Source organism: Globicephala melas, chromosome 7 (genome assembly GCF_963455315.2).
Source record: "Globicephala melas chromosome 7, mGloMel1.2, whole genome shotgun sequence".
NCBI lineage: Eukaryota > Metazoa > Chordata > Mammalia > Artiodactyla > Delphinidae > Globicephala > Globicephala melas.
Window position 1 is genome coordinate 26,894,572 of NC_083320.1, and position 19,285 is coordinate 26,913,856.

Sequence of the window (19,285 nt, forward strand, 5' to 3'; positions counted from 1 at the left end):
GAAAATGTTAGCCTATGATTCTAATTCTATCAAAAGTATCTTTCAAGAATGAAACCAAAATAAAGACATTTTCAATTAAACTGTAGCTGAGAGAGCTACTGCCAGTTGATCATCACCAAAGAAGTGTCTGAAAGCTTTCCTTCAGGAGGATATAGATCTTAGAAAGGAATGTCTGAGATGCAAGGAAAACTGGTGAGCAAAGACTATGCTAAGCTTTTGGGCAAATTTAAAAATCATTTTCCTAACAGTCAATAAAAATAATGTCTACTTTATCAATGTTAAAACAAAAATAAGAGAGAACTAACTCTTGAACAATAATTGGGGTTAAAACCCTCTATAGTCTTTTACTGTTTGAAAGAAGAGTAAAGATATTCATTAAATTTAGACTTTGTTGAGTTAAATATGCATGCAATTTTAAAAAATATAAATAGAATAATTTTAAAGCTGATAAAGAAAAATGAATAAAACAAAGCTAAACCAAACCAAAGCAAGAGAAATAAAACAAAATTCAACACTATTTGAAAGAAGGCATGAAATAATGAATATACAATGAAATAATGAAAAATGAAATAATGAAAAAATGAAATAATGAAACATATACAATGAAATGATGAAAAATGTGGTAAGTAGGCAGAAGAAGACAGAAGCGAATCTATATAAGTAATCATAATCAGTGCAAATGTACTAAATTTTCTAGGGAAAAAAAGGTCACTAAAATGTTATAAAAATTCAAATAGTTGCTTTTTGCAAGACACATATCTAAAACACAAAGATGTAGAAAAGTTGAAAGGAAAGGACTGGCAAAAAGACCAGACCAATGCTAATAAAACTGTTTCAGCTGCATTATTATCAAAGAAAAATATATCTTATATATGCTAGAAATAAACTGGGTCACTAGATAGTGATAAAAGGTTCATAGCACCAGATACTTGTCATACTTCTAAACGATCTGCCTCTAAATCAATAAAACAGAAATTGCTGGAACTACAAAATAAATGGACAAGTTTGTCATCATAGAGGAGATTTTAACACAACTTAGTGTTTGACAGATCAAGTAGTGAGGGGTAAAAATAAGAATATAGAAGACTTGAATATAAAACACTGCACCCTGATGGACCTAGAGGGTATTATGCTAAGTGAAATAAGTTAGACGGAAAAATCTGTATGATTTTACTGATATGTGGAATCTAAAAAACAAAAAAATGAACAAACAAAGCAAAATAGACTCACAGATACAGAGAATAAGCTAGTGGTTGCCAGAGGTGGGGATGGGAGGTTGAGGGGGGAACAGGGTTTGGGTAAAATAGGTGAAGGGCATTAAAAGTTTCATACTTCCAGTTATAAAATAAATAAGTCACTGGGATATAATATACAGTATAGAGAATACAGTCAATAATATTATAATAACTTTGTATGACAAAGTTGACAGATAGTTACTAGACTTACCGTGATCAATTCATAATGTATATAAATGCCAAATCACTGTGTTGTACACCTGAAATTAATATAATATTGTATGTCAACTATACTTCAATTAAAAAAAAAGGAAAGAAAAGCCTCTATGTTGTGCCCAACAACTGGAGAATGCACATTCTTTTCAACTACACATAGAACATTTACAAAAATTAATAATGCTCTAGTTCATGAAGCAAGTTTAAATTAATTCCAAAGAATCAGTATCTGAAAATGAAGTTAGAAATCAATAACAAATGGATACCTAACAAAACTCTGAAATTTATAAAACTGAAACACACACACTCATACATATATACATAACCCATGGAAAAGGAAACCATTAAATAAATTAAAAAGGACTTAAAAATAAATTGTAACATAAATACTACTTATCAAAATTTATGACATAATTGAAAGAGTACTTAGAGGGAAATGAATAGCTAAATGCTCAGTTTTTGAAAAGAAAAAATAAAAGTATGAGCTAAGCAATCAACTAACAAGGTAAAATAATAATACAATGAATTCGGGCTTCCCTGGTGGCGCAGTGGTTGAGAGTCCACCTGCCGATGCAGGGGACACGGGTTCGTGCCCCGGTCTGGGAAGATCCCACATGCCGCGGAGTGGCTGGGCCTATGAGCCATGGCCACTGAGCCTGTGCATCTGGAGCCTGTGCTCCGCAACGGGAGAGGTCACAGCAGTGAGAGGCCCGCGTACCGCAAAAAAATAATAATAATTAAAAAATAATACAATGAATTCAAAGCAAGAAGGAGGAAAGAATAAAAATAAGGGCAGGATATACTCAATATTGTAATAACCTATAAGGGAAAAGAATCTGAAAAAGAATATTATACGTATATGTGTATTTATAACTGAATCACTTTGCTGTACACCTAAAACTACCACAACATTGTAAAGCAACTATCCTTCAATAAAAACAATAATAAGGGCAGGAATTAATGAATTAGAGAACGAGATACAATAGAGAGAATCTCTACTGTACCATTAAAAAAGACTAATGAAATTGACAAATATCTGGCAAGCCTAATCAAGAAAAGAAAAGGAAATAATTTTAGGAATAAAAACAGAAAAAATAATTACAGATGCTGCAAAGATCAAAAACTAATAAGAAAATGTTATGATCAATTTTAATCCAACAAATATGAAAATGCAGGTAAAACTGACAAATTGCTAAAAAGATTAAAATTACTTAAATGTACTCAAAGAAATAGAACTTTTGAATTATCAATTCAGATCTGAATTTCAATTTGAATTTTAATTATATCTAAATTTATCTGTGGACTCAATGTAATTCCAAGAATAAATTAAAATATTTTCATAGAAACTGACAAGCTAATTATAAAATTCACATGGAAGAGTAAGGAACCAAGAACAACCTAGGTGATGTTCAAAGTTCAAGCTATTAAGACAGAGTAGATTAACTCAGAGCACACATGGAATGCAACAGAAAAAAACCTCAGACTTACACCCATGCATGCATAGAAACCTGACACATGATTAAGATGGTTGTTGCACATCAGATAATAAAGTATGAATTAATCAATATATTATGCTAGAATAATTTTTTTCATGTGAAAAGAAAAGAAAGAAAAAAAATCCTGTTTTATACACACAATAAATTCTAGTTAAAGACCTAAATGTGAAATGCAGACTTTAAAATTTTTAGAGGAAAATTTAATATGTATTTATTACTACCTTGGGATTTCTTTGAAAAGACATAAAAATGCTAACCACTAAAGAAAATTTTTATAAATTAAATTACATTAAAAATTTCATTAACATACAGCGTAAGGAAACAAAACAAAATGATATATTCTCTAGGGATACAAGCTCTTGTGGTAAAATAAAGCAAGCACAGGGAAGATTAAAACAAAGTTTAAGACAGCAGTGTCTTCTAGGAGGTAGGGGTGAGTAATTAGAGAAGGAGATACAGGGGACTTTAAAGAAAGTGGAAACGTCCTATTTTTTAAGATATGTGGTGGATATGTGACATTCAAATTTTTTCTTTAAACTCTACATATTCATGATATACATCCTTTTTATGTTACATTTCATAGAATGTTTTCAAACATTCAGTATAGGTATACCACTAGAATAAAGTGAATAATTTGACCATTTAGTTTTGGTTATTACTGGATTATTTCAACTTTCCTTATGATTCAAAAGAGGACACAATATTATTTTGCTTTGATAGTTCCTAGTCTGCATATATTCCTAATTCCTTGAAAAAAGCTAATATCCATTCATCACCAAGTAGTTTTATGATGGTAAACCCCAATGTGGATTACATGTGTTGCAGTGAACCTGAAAGTATGACTATATGGTAACCAAATGTTTCATTTTCCTCAAGAGTTCTAGTTTATATCTAACTGGTGTAATTATTGATAGCACTCCATTACTCTCAAAAGTGTCCCAATTTGGATAAAAATTATATAACCAGTCCTCCTAAAACTATCTATTTATGACTCTATTATAATTGAACATGAATTAGGTTTTCTCTATCCACAGACTAAGGAGAAAACTATGATCCCATTGACTCTCTTATATTCATGAAACTGTTCCTAAAGCAAACTGACATTATGTGTTATTTATGCTAATAAATTACCAGTAAATTAGAAATCACTATGTCTGTACATGTTATATATTCAACTGGGTATAAAAGGATAGATAATTTCACCTGAAATATACATAAAATAGACAGAAGTGCCTTTTATTTGAACTATTTTTGTGCTTGTAGATTATATGAACCCAAAGATAAAATGAGTCCTTTATAAAACATATCTTTTTAAAAATACCTTACCGTTGCATTTATTAAATTTACACTAAAGAGGACGAGTGTGAGGAGGAGCTGTGCTGGACTAAAAACGGATCCAATTATCCCTTTGTAGTCATAGCAATAATGACAAGAGGACTGTTTAAAACAAAAACCTTCAGATTGGCAAGACTTTGAACATTGACACTTCTAGTACTTCTTTCATTTAATAATACTTTTTAATTCTGAAGAAAATTGGAAACTTGAAAACAATCACATATAAATTCTATGATGAAGGCAACGAAACAATGAAAACTGTTCCGAAATAAAATTACATCATAATGTAAACACTGTATTTAAGCTGCACTTAAAAAAATGAATGCGACATCCAACAAAAGCAAACAATAAAAGAGAGATGGGAGAAAGTGAAGGACTGGAAAGTGATGATGAACTGAAGACATTCATTTTCCCCTCCTCTCCCAAATGCTATCTGATGAAATGGTAGAATCTATACCTATGTATAAATCTGTATATCTGTAACTATATCTGCATCTGCATATCTATCTGACATCTATATCTATCTATCTGTCACCAATCTATCCATCGGTATCATTTATATCTACATCTATATATATTTCTATATTCGTATTTCTATCTCTCTATATTTATACACACACATATATGTATATGACTAAAACCACAAATGCACTGGAAAACATATAGAATATAATTTTTAAAATATCTTTATTGGAATATAATTGCTTTACAGTGTTGTGTTAGTTTCTGCTGTATAACAAAGTGAATCAGCTATATGTATACATATATCCCCACATCCCCTCCCTTTTGCATCTCCCTCCCACTCTCCCTATCCCACCCTCTAGGTGGTCACAAAGCACTGAGCTGATCTCCCTATGCGATGCAGCTGCTTCGCACTAGCCATCTATTTTACAGTTGGTAGTGTATATATGTCAATGTTACTCTCTCACTCCATCCCAGCTTACCCTTCCCCCTCCCCGTGACCTCAAGTCCATTCTCTATGTCTACGTCTTTACTCCTGCCCTGCCACTACGTTCATCTACCTTTTTTTTTTTAGATTCCATATATATGCGTTAGCATATGGTATTTGTTTTTCTCTTTCTGACTTACTTCACTCTGTATGACAGACTCTATGTCCATCCACCTCACTACAAATAACTCAATTTCATTTCTTTTTATGACTGAGCAATATTCCATTGTATATATGTGCCACATCTTCTTTATCCATTCATGTTGATGGACATTTAGGTTGCTTCCATGGCCTGGCTATTGTATACAGTGCTGCAATGAACATTGAGTACGTCTCTTTTTTTCCGGTACGTGGGCCTCTCACTGTTGTGGTCTCTCCCGTTGTGGAGCACAGGCTCTGGACGCGCAGGCTCAGCAGCCATGGCTCACGAGCCCAGCCGCTCCCCGGCATGTGGGATCTTCCCGGACCAGGGCACGAACCTGTGTCCCCTGCATCGGCAGGCGGACTCTCAACCACTGCGCCACCAGGGAAGCCCACATGTCTCTTTTTGAATTATGGTTTTCTCAGGCTATTTGGGGTCTTTTGTGTTTCCATACGAATTGTAAAATTTTTTGTTCTATTTCTGTGAAGAATGTCATTGGTAGTTTGATAGGTATTGCCTTGAATCTGTAGATTGCTTTGGGTAGTATAGTCATTTTCACAATACTGGTTCTTCCAATACAAGAACATGGTTTGTTTCTCCATCTGTTTATGTCATCTTTGATTTCTTTCATCAGTGTCTTACAGTTTTCTGAGTACAGTCTTTCGCCTCCTTAGGCAGGTTTATTCCTAGGTATTTTATTCTTTTTGTTACAATGGTGAATGGGATTGTTTCCTTAATCTCTCTTTCTGATCTTTTGTTGGTGGTGTATAGGAATGCCAGATATTTCTGTGCATTAATTTTGTATCCTGCAACCTTACCAAATTAATTGATTAGTTCTAGTAGTTTTCTGGTGGCATCTTTAGTATTTTCTATGTATAGTATCATGTCATCTGCAAACAGTGACAGTTTTACTTCTTCTTTTCCAATTTGTATTCCTTTATTTCTTTTTCTTCTCTGATTGCCATGTCTAGGACTTCCAAAACTATGTTGAGTAAGAGTGGCAAGAGTGGACATCCTTGTCTTTTTCCTGATCTTAGTGGAAATGCTTTCAATTTTTCACCGATGGGTATGACGTTTGCTGTGGGTTTGTCGTATATGGCCTTTATTATGTTGAGGTACGTTCCCTCTACGCCCATTTTCTGGAGAGTTTTTATCATAAATGAATGTTGAATTTTGTCAAAAGCTTTTTTGGCATCTATTGAGCTGATCATATGTTCTTTATTCCTTAATTTGTTAATATGGTTTATCACATAGATTGATTTGCATATATTGAAGAATCCTTGCATCCCTGGGATAAACCCCACTTGATCATGGTGTATGATCCTTTTAATATGTTGTTAGATTCTGTTAGCTAGTATTTTGTTCAGGATTTTTGCATCTATGTTCATCAGTGATATTGATCTATAATTTCCTTTTTTTGTGATATCTTTTTCTGGCTTTGGTATCAGGGTGATGGTGGCCTACAATCAAGATTACTCTACCCAGCAAGGATCTCATTCAGATTTAACAGAGAAATCAAAAGCTTTTCAGAGAAGCAAAAGATAAGAGAATTCAGCACCACCAAACCAGCTTTACAACAAATGCTAAAGAAACTTCTCTAGGCAGGAAACACAAGAGAAGAAAAAAATCCACAAAAACAAACCCAAAACAATTAAGAAAAGGGTAATAGGAACATACATGTTGATAATAACCTTGAATGTGAATGGATTAAATGGCACAACCAAAAGACACAGACTGGCTGAATGGATACAAAACTAAGACCCATATATATGCTGTCTACAAGAGAACCTCTTCAGACCTAGGGATACATACAGATTGAAGGTGAATTGATGGAAAAAGATATTTCATGCAAATGGAAATCAAAAGAAAGCTGGAATAGCAATACTCATATCAGATAAAATAGACTTTAAACTAAAGACTGTTATAAGAGATAAGGAAGGGCACTACATAATGATCAAGGGATCAATCAAAGAAGAAGATACAAAAATTATAAATGTTTATGCACCCAAAAGAGGAGCACCTCAATACGTAAGGCAAATGCTAACAACAATGAAAGGGGAAATCAACAGTAACACAATAATAGTAGGGGACTTTAACACCCCACTTACACCAATGGATAGATCATCCAAACAGAAAATAAATAAGGAAATACAGTCTTTAAATGACACAATAGACCAGATAGATTTAATTGATATTTATAGGACATGCCACTGGAAAGTGGCACAATACACTTTCTGCTCAAGTGCACATGGAACATTCTCCAGGATAGATCACATCTTGGGTCACAAATCAAACCTTGGAAAATTTAAGAAAATTGCAATCATATCAAGCATCGTTTCTGACCACAACACTATGAGATTGGAAATCAATTACAGGAAAAAAAACTGTAAAAAACACAGATACATGGAGGTTAAACACTGTGCTACTAAATATCCAAGAGATCACTGAAGAAATCAAAGTAGAAATAAAAAAATACATAGAAACAAATGACAATGAAAACATGATGACCCAAAACCTATGGGATGCAACAAAAGCAGTTCTAAGAGGGAAGTTTATAACATTTCAATCTCACCTCAAGAAACAAGAAAAATCTCAAATAAAGAATCTAAACTTACAGCTAAAGCAACTAGAGAAAGAACAAAAAAACCCAAATTCAGTAGAAGGAAAGAAATCATAAAAATCAGAGCAGAAATTAATGAAAGAGAAATGAAGAAAACAATAGCAAAGATCCATAAAACTAAAATCTGGTTCTTTGAGAAGATAAACAAAATTGATAAACCCTTAGCCAGACGCATCAAGAAAAAAAGGGAGAGGATACAAATCAATAAAATTAGAAATGAAAAAGGAGAAATCACAACTGACACCACAGAAATACAAAGGATTATAAAAGACTACTACAAATAACTATATGCCAATAAAGTGGACAACCACGAAGAAATGGACAAATTCTTGGAAAGGTACAATTTTCCCAGACTGAACCAGGAAGAATTAGAAAACATAAACAGATCTATCACAAATAATGAAATTGAAACTGTAATTAAAATCTTCCAACAAACAAAAGTCCAGGATCAGATGGCTTCACAGATGAATTCTATCAAACATTTAGAGAAGAGCTAACACTGATCCTTCTCAAACTCTACCAAAAAATTGCAGAGGGAGGAACACTCCCAAATTCATTCTAGAACATATTTAGAAGTGAAGTATTTCTGAAAGTCAGGAAGCAGATGAGATCAGATATTAAGTGAAACCAAACACAGAGGATACAAAAGTTAATAATACATTTAATAGAAGACAACTTGTGAATGTTAGAGTAATCTCAAGGGTCTCCTAACCCAAAGAGACAGGTATGAACAACTGCAATTGCCACACTTGCACAATGATGGTAAAAACAGGATGTTACTATGATTCAAACATATTGGACATGCAGCTATATTTTCCTTCCTCTCAGTTCTCTTGCCAGTATTCACCAGTGACTTCAATTCCTTCACTTTTCTATACCTGAGAAACTGAAGTTGAATGTACCCTCATTTGGGGACCATGTCCTGGCTTAACCCTTTCCTCTTATATCAACAAATAAGACAATGAATGTGAAAGTGCTTCATTAACTATGACATACAATGAAAATGTTACTTTTGTTATCTTCTACCACCACCTCTCTCACCACTACCGCCACCACCACACCACCACCATGACTACCATCACCACCAACATCACCACCACCATGAGTACCACCACCACCATCACCACCTATCCCTTTTTTTTCAACCAACCAGGTCTACCTAGATTCTGTCTCTGTTTCCTTTAAACCGTGACTGATTCTGACCTCTGGACACTCCTTGGCCTTGACCTAGAATCAAAGATTCTCAGATATGAAAGAAACTCATACTAACCACCCCCTTCTTGAGTCTCCCTGTACTTCCCCATTGAGTCCAGTGTAGTGACAAAGAGCTAATTACTTCTCAATGTATCTACTTCATCACTGGACATCTATAGTGATCAGAAAATGCTTCTTTACTTTGAAGCTTCAAGACACCACTTATAAGTATCAAACCCCCTTTATTTTATTTATTGCCATGAGATTAATAAGATTGAGAAGGTCAAGCAGGGCCAGAGTTGGTCCAACAGAAAGGGAAGGAAGGAGAATCTAGTGATCTGGTAACTACCTGGCCATAGTCTTATTTGGAGGAAGTAAAATAAATTTTAAATGTTTTCTGGAATTCAGCCATGAAATAAATCTCCTTGAAAACTCTAAGCATTATAGCAGTTGGAAATCATATAGGTATGGAACCATCTGATGAGAGGGAATGAAATTCCAGCATCCAAGAGACTGATTATTTTAAGAAGAATATTGATGAATACTTTTATAATCTCCATTCAGAAGCCAGTATTAATTTGTTTGATTGGGATTATTTTTTTTAAAGAACCTATTGATAACACGATTTTATTTATTACTTTAAAATATATTTATTTATTTATTTTTGGCTGTTTTGGGTCTTCATTGCTGCATGTGGGCTTTCTCTAGTTGCAGCAAGCAGGAGCTACTTTTTGTTGCAGTGCACGGGCTTCTCATTGCAGTAGCTTCCCTTGTTGCAGAACACAGGCTCTAGGTGCACGGGCTTCAGTAGTTGTGGCTTGCAGGCTCTAGAGCACAGGCTCAGTAGTTGTGGTGAACGGGCTTAGTTGTTCCAGGGCATGTGGGATCTTCCTGGACCAGGGCTCAAACCCATGTCCCCTGAATTGGCAGGAGGATTCTTAACCATTGTGCCATCAGGGAAAGCCCTTGACTGGGATTATTTTTTAAACTTTCAAATGTATCACTCTCTTTGTGACAAGCCTCCTGTTTCTCCCATGACCACATATCTTATAAAGCTTAAAAGCTTTTTATGTAGGAAGCAGTTATTCCTTCTGTTTTTACACCATCAATGATAATAAAATCATTCCAACTACTTTATTAAAGAGTCTCTCTTTGCCAATGATAATACATTGAGATTGTGTTCTTCCCATTTTTTGTTTCATGGGTGGGTTTTGGGGGAGTTCATGAACCTTCTGATATTACAGGCTGAATTTTGTCTGTAAGTGTAATTCTCTCCATAGCTCTCCATAGCTTTCATTCAGTTCTTAAAGAGTTTATGTCTCCAAAATGTTAAGAATCACTGGTTTAGTGGGTGAATGTGTAGTGTGAATCTTTAAAGTTGAAAATCTCCTATATGTTCCTATTATAAATTCATCATGTATTCACATGACCTTTTTTTAAAAAAATGATTCAATTACTTTTGGACCATTAGAAATCATTTGCCTCTTCCTTATTATGGAGACCATATATATTTAAGTACATTTTCAGTGTATCAAGAGACACTCTTTCCGATTTACCTAAATAACTTTTTTTTTTTTTTTTTTTTTACAGAGAAAGTATACGGTATTGCCAAAAGAGTCCTGAATAGAATCAGAAGGTTCTTCTCTGAGCCCAGTTTTCACTTCAACTGGCTTATATGACCTTGAGCAAAGTCACCTTAGCTCTTGGGGCTTTTGTTTTCTCATGTGGAAAATGCGTGAATGAAAAGAGTGGCTTGGAGTCCAGTATGTGATATGCATTCATGTGGAGACTTCACTCAGGATCTCTGAAAGAGTTGTGGGTGTGGGGCTGAGGCTTTCCAGAAGAGGGAAGGACAATCCATTCTCTCTGTCATTAGGTGCTTATTTTACTGACAGTCGTCCAAATGCTATTATCCTATCATTGTCCAATTTGTATGGGCAGCCGTGCCTCTATCTTTCTCTTTCAACAGTAAGTTGAAGTAACATGATTCATTATTATCATTTTCCTTACACTCAGACAGTTGCTGGAGAAATTTGATGTCTCACTTGTCTAAAAATTTTCCAAAGTATCTGTGACTTTAGGATTGAAACAAAGATGGACATAATAGTACATCTGGAACACTGTAGCATAAACTACCCATAAAGTTCTAATGCACCATAGTTATTGTGTATTTAACCATTGTTCAACTAGTTTGTGTCATCTTCACTTTCTTAATCACATTTAAACTATCAGGTTTAAAATACAGAATTTCTTATTTTTCACATTTTAAAGTTCCTATAGTGATCTCACATAATTTTTTAATGAGAGAGTCAACATGGTATTGTACCAAATATAAGGTCTGTTCTAATCTGGCTCTATCCTTTCCTGGCTTTGAACCCTGGCCAGTTGGTGATTAAGAAGAACCATGCATGACTCAAAAGAGTGACAGGCTGGTTTCCTCTCTCCCACTTAGAAAACAAGAAATTGGCTCTCTGCCTTGTCAGCTCTCTTGCTTTAGACAGGCATCTCATTGTTCTTTAATTGTTTGATTGCCACCTGCTTCAGCGCTCCTGGAGACCTGTGACTTTCTACATTTTACAGTCATGATAGCATATATCAGTACACATTAAACACTTTGGAATTAAAAAAAATACTTTCAAAGACCAATGTCCAGGAATCAGAAACTGACTGAAAAATCTTAAATAACCACAGGTCATCATTCTGGGTGATTACAGTGGTATTTGCATTTTCAGCTTAAGTGAAGCTACATACCTTGCTGGTCACTAAATATCGTGAGAGCAAAAGCTATTAATGTCACAGAAAAATGTCATGAATTATATTAAATGGTTTGGACTATTTTCCAAGATAAAATATGAGTGGCCAGTGGTTACATATTCATGTGTTATAAAAAGGGATCATTTGTAGGCAGGCTAAAGGGTTTTTGTTGTAAAAATGTCTATTTTAGTTTTTCTTCTTAAAACGTGAATACAGAAAACTTTTACTTCTTGATATTTACTTGGAATTTTGTACCCAGTATTTATATATAGCATATGAAGAATTTATTAAACCAGAAGATAAATAAAGGAAATTGAAAGATTGTGTTCAAAACTCATACCTGGGTCTCGTTTATTTGACAAAAATACTTTCTAAACAAGATCCACATTATACTCTTGAATCTCTTACATGTGTATAAGGCTACACAATGTTCAAGGTGCTTCTGTGCAATTAATTTCAATTGATCCTTGCTTCATATTTTCACTCAATTAATATGCAATTAAATCAAGACAGAGTTTAAAGGACTAATACATGACAGACATGACTAATAATGTAATAATAATAATGACCTACTTTATTGAGCAACTGCTATATTTCAGGCATTATGATGAGGACTTTACATCTAATATCTCATTTAATCCTCACACTAACCCTAGGAGGTAGGCATAATATTATTATTAGTCTTAATCTCATTTTACAGGGTTTAGCTAATAAATGTCAGAGTGATTTTAACCCAGGCAGTCTCATTCCCGAATCCTCATATACTGTTAATCATGATGCTGTACAGAATATATTTACTAAGATTTTTTCCCCTTTCTTTTCTTCTTTCACCTTACTACCTTTTCCCCTCCTCTTGTCACTAATGCTGAGAAAAAAAAAAAAGACCAAAAATGTAACCCCATAGTTAGGCTTTGGAGTAGGGATTCATGCTTTCCTCCATTAGTAGAATTAACTGGAATAGGATACAGGGTGAGAAAATTCTTCCAACAACTTACAAGATCCAAGGCGGCTGCCAAGATCGATGCATCAGGAATTGTCCCTGGCTCACAGCAGTTTAACAGAAACTGAAAGCGCTTCATGCCTTGTCGGATTGCTCCAAGATTCACCACGTTTTTGCTTTTTCCGCCATCTTGGTTGGAAGACAGATGGTCATCAAAACTGTGGCAACCTGTAGGGGTTTTCCCATGTTGAAGGAATGAAGGAGAGAGAGTGTAATGGTTGTAGAATAAAAAAGAGCTTTGAAGTTTCAACAATGCATTTTCTATAGTGTTGGCCTAAGAACTTTTTCCTGAACTACACTTCCCTCCTCTCTATCTAATGCTTGATTTGGACACCTTGACTTTTAGGAATCTGATGACACATAGCATATGTTAATAAGGGGTCTTATATAACTATTTTAATATAGGGTCTGATCCATAGAGAACAGACTTGTGGTTGCCAAGGGGGAGGGGTGGGTGAGGGAGGGATGGATTGGGAGTTAGGGATTAGCAGATGCAAACTATTATATATAGAATGGATAAACAACAAGGTCCTACTGTATAGCACAGGGAACTATATTCAATATCCTGTGATAAACCATAATGGAAATGAATGTGAAAAACAATGTACATATATATACGTATGTATATATATATATGTATATATATGTATGAATGTATATATATATACATGAATCACTTTGCTGTTTAGCAGAAATTAACACAACACTGTAAATCAACTATGCAGCAATAAATTTTAAAAATTAAAAAAAATAGATAAATATAGGGTCTGATCATTTTGCTTTCAGGTCTCTTCTCTAATACTGCTAAGAGGATTATTTAAGATGATTCTGCCTGTAACTAACTTCTGTTTTTATGGAAGATGCAAAATCACTGTGCAATTTCAGATCTGTTACAAAAAACTGATATCAAAGACAGTATCTTGATATCTTAGTTACAATGCAAAGAATCACTGATTATTAGAGTTGTAAAGGACTTGAGAGGTTGGTCATTTAATGCCAGGATTTCCAAACCTGCCTGTGCATCAGAATTACCTGAGCAGTGTTTGAATCTTATTCAGAAGTTCAGAACCAGAGTCTCTGAAAGAGGAGTGTAAGAATGTGTGCTTTGTAAAGCCTCACAGATGATAAGGATGCAGCCAGCCTGACCCCACACGGTGGTCAGAGGTTTAGGAACCACTGACTCATCCTCACTTATTTTTCCATAGTTAAACTGCATACGAATGAGAATCGGTCTAGAGCTTCTTAAAATGCAAACTATCAGATCTCATCGCTAGAGATATGGATTCCATAGGTCTGCAGGCTATGTATATTTTTAACAAACATGCCACATGATTTTAATACAGAAAGTCTAAGGATCACACATTAAGGAAGAATAATACAAAGCATTTTTTTCATTTCTTTTAACCCCATGTACGTTTTTAAAAACCTAAGTATCTCATAGCTTTTCTATAGCTTCTAGTATATATATATATATATATATACACACACGCACATATATATGTATATATATATACACATATATATGTGTATATATATAATATTTAGTTTATCTTATATAATGCTATAATATTGAACATAGTTTTAAACACCAAGCCCAAATTACTTCCCATAACTCTGAAATGTACTTTCAGCACCTAAGAATATACCCCCTGATTTAGTGCTTGGCTTAATGTGTGCTGACACCATTTGCGATGTTGCCAACTCTAGGTCCTCACTAAGTCACAGATCCCATTACAGGAAATGGCTTTCTCACCTCTTTTGTCAAAAATACCTTGATACCTCCCACCCACTGCCCCACTTTCCCACTTGCTGCCTCAACACAAAAAAAGTGGCCCCACGCAGCCTTTGCTCTCAACTAAGGTGCCCTATACGCAAGCAGGTCATGATTGGTGGTTGCAGATGTATGGTGAATAATCTGTTCCTATTAATAAACACTAATGTTCACAAATTTGCATTTAAAAATCAGATCCAGAGTTGGATGTACCACTTTAATAACTTGCATTCTTTGTAAATAAAAGGGCGATATTTACAATTATGAGCTTGGTTTACCATGAAAGTATGTACTAGTGGAAAGAGGTGAGCACCTGTTCTTTTAGAAAACACATCCTTTGGAAGCAGTTCAAGCTTGGGGAAAAGATACCTTTGGACTTTATTACCACAAGATAAAAAATTATGGCATGGGGCTTGAACCAAGATGGCGGAGTAGAAAGACGTGCTCTCACTCCCTCTTGTGAGAACACCAGAATCACAACAAGCTGCTGGACAATCATCAACAGGAAGACACTGGAACTCACCAAAAAAGGTACCCCACATCCAAAGACAAAGGAGAAACCACAATGAGACGATAAGAGGAGCGCAATCACAGCAAAATCAAATCCCAGAATCGCTGGGTGGGTGACTCACAGACTGGAGAACACTTATACCACAGAAGTCCACCCACTGCAGTGAACGTTCTGAGCCCCACATCAGGCTTCCCAACCTGGGGGTCTGGCAATGGGAGGAGGAATTCCTAGAGAATCAGACTTTGAAACCTAGTGGGATATGATTGCAGAACTTCGACAGGACTGGGGGAAACAGAGACTCCACTCTTGCAGGGCACACATAAAGTAGTGTGCACATCAGGACCCAGGGGAAGGAGCAGTGACCCCATAGGAGACTGAACCAGACCTACCTGCTAGTGTTGGAGGGTCTCCTGCAGAGGCAGGGGGTGGCTGTGGCTCACTGTGGGGACAAGAACACTGGCAGCAGAAGTTCTGGAAAGTACTCTTTGGTGTGAGCCCTCCAAGAGTCTGCCATTAGCCCTACCAAAGAGCCCAGGTAGGCTCCAGTGTTGGGTTGCCTCAGGCCAAACAACCAACAGGGAGGGAACTCAGCCCCACCCATCAGCAGACAAGCAGATTAAAGTTTTACTGTGCTCTGCCCACCAGAGCAACAGCCAGCTTTACCCACCACCAGTCCCTCCCATCAGGAAACCTGCACAAGCCTCTTAGACAGCCTCATCCACCAGAGGGCAGACAGCAGAAGCAACAAGAACTACAATCCTGCAGCCTGTGGAACAAAAACCACATTCACAGAAAGATAGACAAGATGAAAATGCAGAGGGCTATGTACCAGATGAAAGAACAAGATAAAATCCCAGAAAAACAACTAAATAAAGTGGAGATAGGCAACCTTCCAGAAAAAGAATTCAGAATAATGATAGTGAAAATGATCCAGGACCTCAGACAAACAATGGAGGCAAAGATTGAGAAGATGCAAGAAATGTTTAACAAAAACCTAGACGAATTAAAGAACAAACAGAGATGAACAATACAATAACTGAAATGAAAACTACACTAGAAGGAATGAATAGCAGAAAAACTGAGGCAGAAGAACTGATAAGTGACCTGGAAGACAGAATGGTTGAATTCACTGCTGCAGAACAGAATAAAGAAAAAAGAATGAAAAGAAACGAAGACAACCTAAGATACCTCTGGGACAACATTAAATGCAACAACATTCGCATTATAAGGGTCCCAGAAGGAGAAGAGAGAGAGAAAGGATCCGAGAAAATATTTGAAGAGATTATAGTCAAAAACTTCCCTAACATGGGAAGCGAAAAAGCCACCCAAGTCCAGGAAGTGCAGCGAGTCTCATACAGGATAAACGCAAGGAGAAACACACCAAGACACATAGTAATAAAACTGGCAAAAATTAAAGACAAAGAAAAATTATTGAAAGCAGAAAGGGAAAAATGACAAATAACATACAAGGGAACTCCCATAAGGTTAACAGCTGATTTCTCAGCAGAAACTCTACAAGCCAGAAGGTAAAGTGATGAAAGGGAAGAACCTACAACCAAGATTACTCTACCCAGCAAGGATCTCATTCAGATTCGATGGAGAAATCAAAAGCTTTACAGACAAGCAAAAGCTAAGAGAATTCAGCACCACCAAACCAGGTCTACAACAAATGCTAAAGTAACTTCTCTAAGTGGGAAACACAAGAGAAGAAAAGGACCTACAAAAACAAACCCAAAACAATTAAGAAAATGGTCATTGGAACATACATATAGATAATTACCTTAAACGTGAATGGATTAAATGCTCCAACCAAAAGACACAGACTTGCTGAATGGATACAAAAACAAGACCCATATATATGCTGTCTACAAGAGACCCACTTCAGACCTAGGAACATATACAGACTAAAAGTGAGGGGATGGAAAAAGATATTCCATGCAAATGGAAATCAAAAGGAAGCTGGAGTAGCAATACTCATATCAGATAAAATAGACTTTAAAATAAAGAATGTTAGGGCTTCCCTGGTGGTGCAGTGGTTGAGAGTCCACCTGCCAATGCAGGGGACATGAGTTCGTGCCCTGGTCTGGGAAGATCCCACATGCCGCAGAGTGGCTAGACCCGTGAGCCATGGCCACTGAGCCTGCGCATACGGAGGCTATGCTCCACAACGGGAGAGGCCACAACACTGAGAGGCCCACGTACTGCAAGAAAATAAATAAAGAAAGAATGTTACAAGAGACAAGGAAGGACACTACATAATGATCAAGGGATCAATCCAAGAAGAAGATATAGCAATTATAAATATATATGCACCAACACAGGAGCACCTAAATACATAAGGCAACTGCTAACAACTGTAAAAGAGGAAATTGACAGTAACACAATAATAGTGGGGGACTTTAACATCTCACTTACACCAATGGACAGATGATCCAAAATGAAAATAAATAAGGAAACAGAAGCTTTAATAGACACAATAAACCAGATAAATTTAGCTGATATTTATAGGACATTCCATCCAAAAACAGCAGATTACATTTTCTTCTCAAGTGTGCACGGAACGTTCTCCAGGATAGATCACATCTTGGGTCACAAATCAAGCTTCAGTAAATTTAAGAAAACTGAAATCATATCAAGCATCTTTTCTGACCACAACGCTAAGAAACTAGATATCAATTACAGGGGAAAAAACGTAAAAAACACAAACACATGGAGGCCAAACAATACATTACTAAATAACCAAGAGATCACTGAAGAAATCAAAAAATACCTAGAGACAAATAACAATGAAAACATGACAATCCAAAGCCTATGGGATGCAGCAAAAGCAGTTCTAAGAGGGAAGTTTATAGCTATACAAGCCTACCTCAAGAAACAAGAAAAATCTCAAGTAAACAATCTAACCTTACACCAAAAGGAACTAGAGAAAGAAGAACAAACAAAACCCAAAGTTAGCAGAAGGAAAGAAATCATAAAGATCAGAGCAGAAATAAATGAAATAGAAACAAAGAAAACAGTGGCAAAGATTAATAAAAACAAAAGCTGGTTCATTGAAAGATAAACAAAATTGATAAACCATTAGCCAAACTCATCAAGAAAAAGAGGGAGAGGACTCAAATCAATAAAATTAGAAATGAAAAAGAAGTTACAACAGACACTGCAGAACTACAAAGCATCCTAAGAGACTACTACAAGCAACTCTATGCCAATAAAATGGACAACCTGGAAGAAATGGAAAAGTTCTTAGAAAGGTATAACCTTCCAAGACTGAACCAGGAAGAAATATGAACAGTCCAATCACAAGCAATGAAATTGATACTGAGATTAAAAATCTTCCAACAGGGCTTCCCTGGTGGCACGGTCGTTGGGAGTCCACCTGCCGATGCGGGGCGCGTGGGTTCGTGCCCCAGTCCGGGAGGATCCCACATGCCATGGAGCGGCTGGGCTCGTGAGCCATGGCCACTGAGCCTGCGTGTCTGGAGCCTGTGCTCCGCAGCGAGAGAGGCCATGGCAGTGAGAGGCTCGCGTACCGCAAAAAAAAAAAAAAAAAAAAAAATCTTCCAACAAACAAAAGTCCAGGACAAGATGACTTCACAGATGAATTCTATCAAACATTTAGAGAAGAGCTAACACCCATCCTTCTCAAACTCTTTCAAAAAACTGCAGAGGAAGGAACGCTCCTACACTAATTCTATGAGGCCACCATCACCCTGACACCAAAACCAGACAAAGATACTACAAAAAAGAAAACTACAGACCAATATCACTGATGAATATAGATGCAAAAATCCTCAACAAAATATTAGCAAACAGAATCCAACAACACATTAAAAGGATCATACACCATGATCAAGTGGGATTTATCCCAGGGATGCAAGGATTCTTCAATATATGCAAATCAATCAATGTGACACACCATATTAAGAAACTGAAGAATAAAAACCATATGATCATCTCAATAGATGCAGAAAAAGCTTTTGACAAAATTCAACACCCATTTATGATAAAAATTCTCCAGAAAGTGGGCATAGAGGGAACCTACCTCAATATAATTAAGGCCAT

The 19,285-nt window shown here is 36.0% G+C and overlaps 1 protein-coding gene across 11 annotated transcripts in view; it reads right to left on the bottom strand.

Moving 5' to 3' along the window:
• The window catches only part of UNC80 (unc-80 homolog, NALCN channel complex subunit), a 243,086-nt gene that overhangs the window by 144,762 nt on the left and 79,039 nt on the right, over positions 1-19,285 (bottom strand). For all 11 annotated transcript variants that reach the window (XM_030853253.2, XM_060301889.1, XM_060301888.1 and 8 more), the window contains exon 22: positions 12,937-13,109. In XM_030853253.2, coding sequence (XP_030709113.2) covers positions 12,937-13,109 — 173 coding nt within the window. The remainder of the gene's footprint in view (positions 1-12,936; positions 13,110-19,285) is intronic.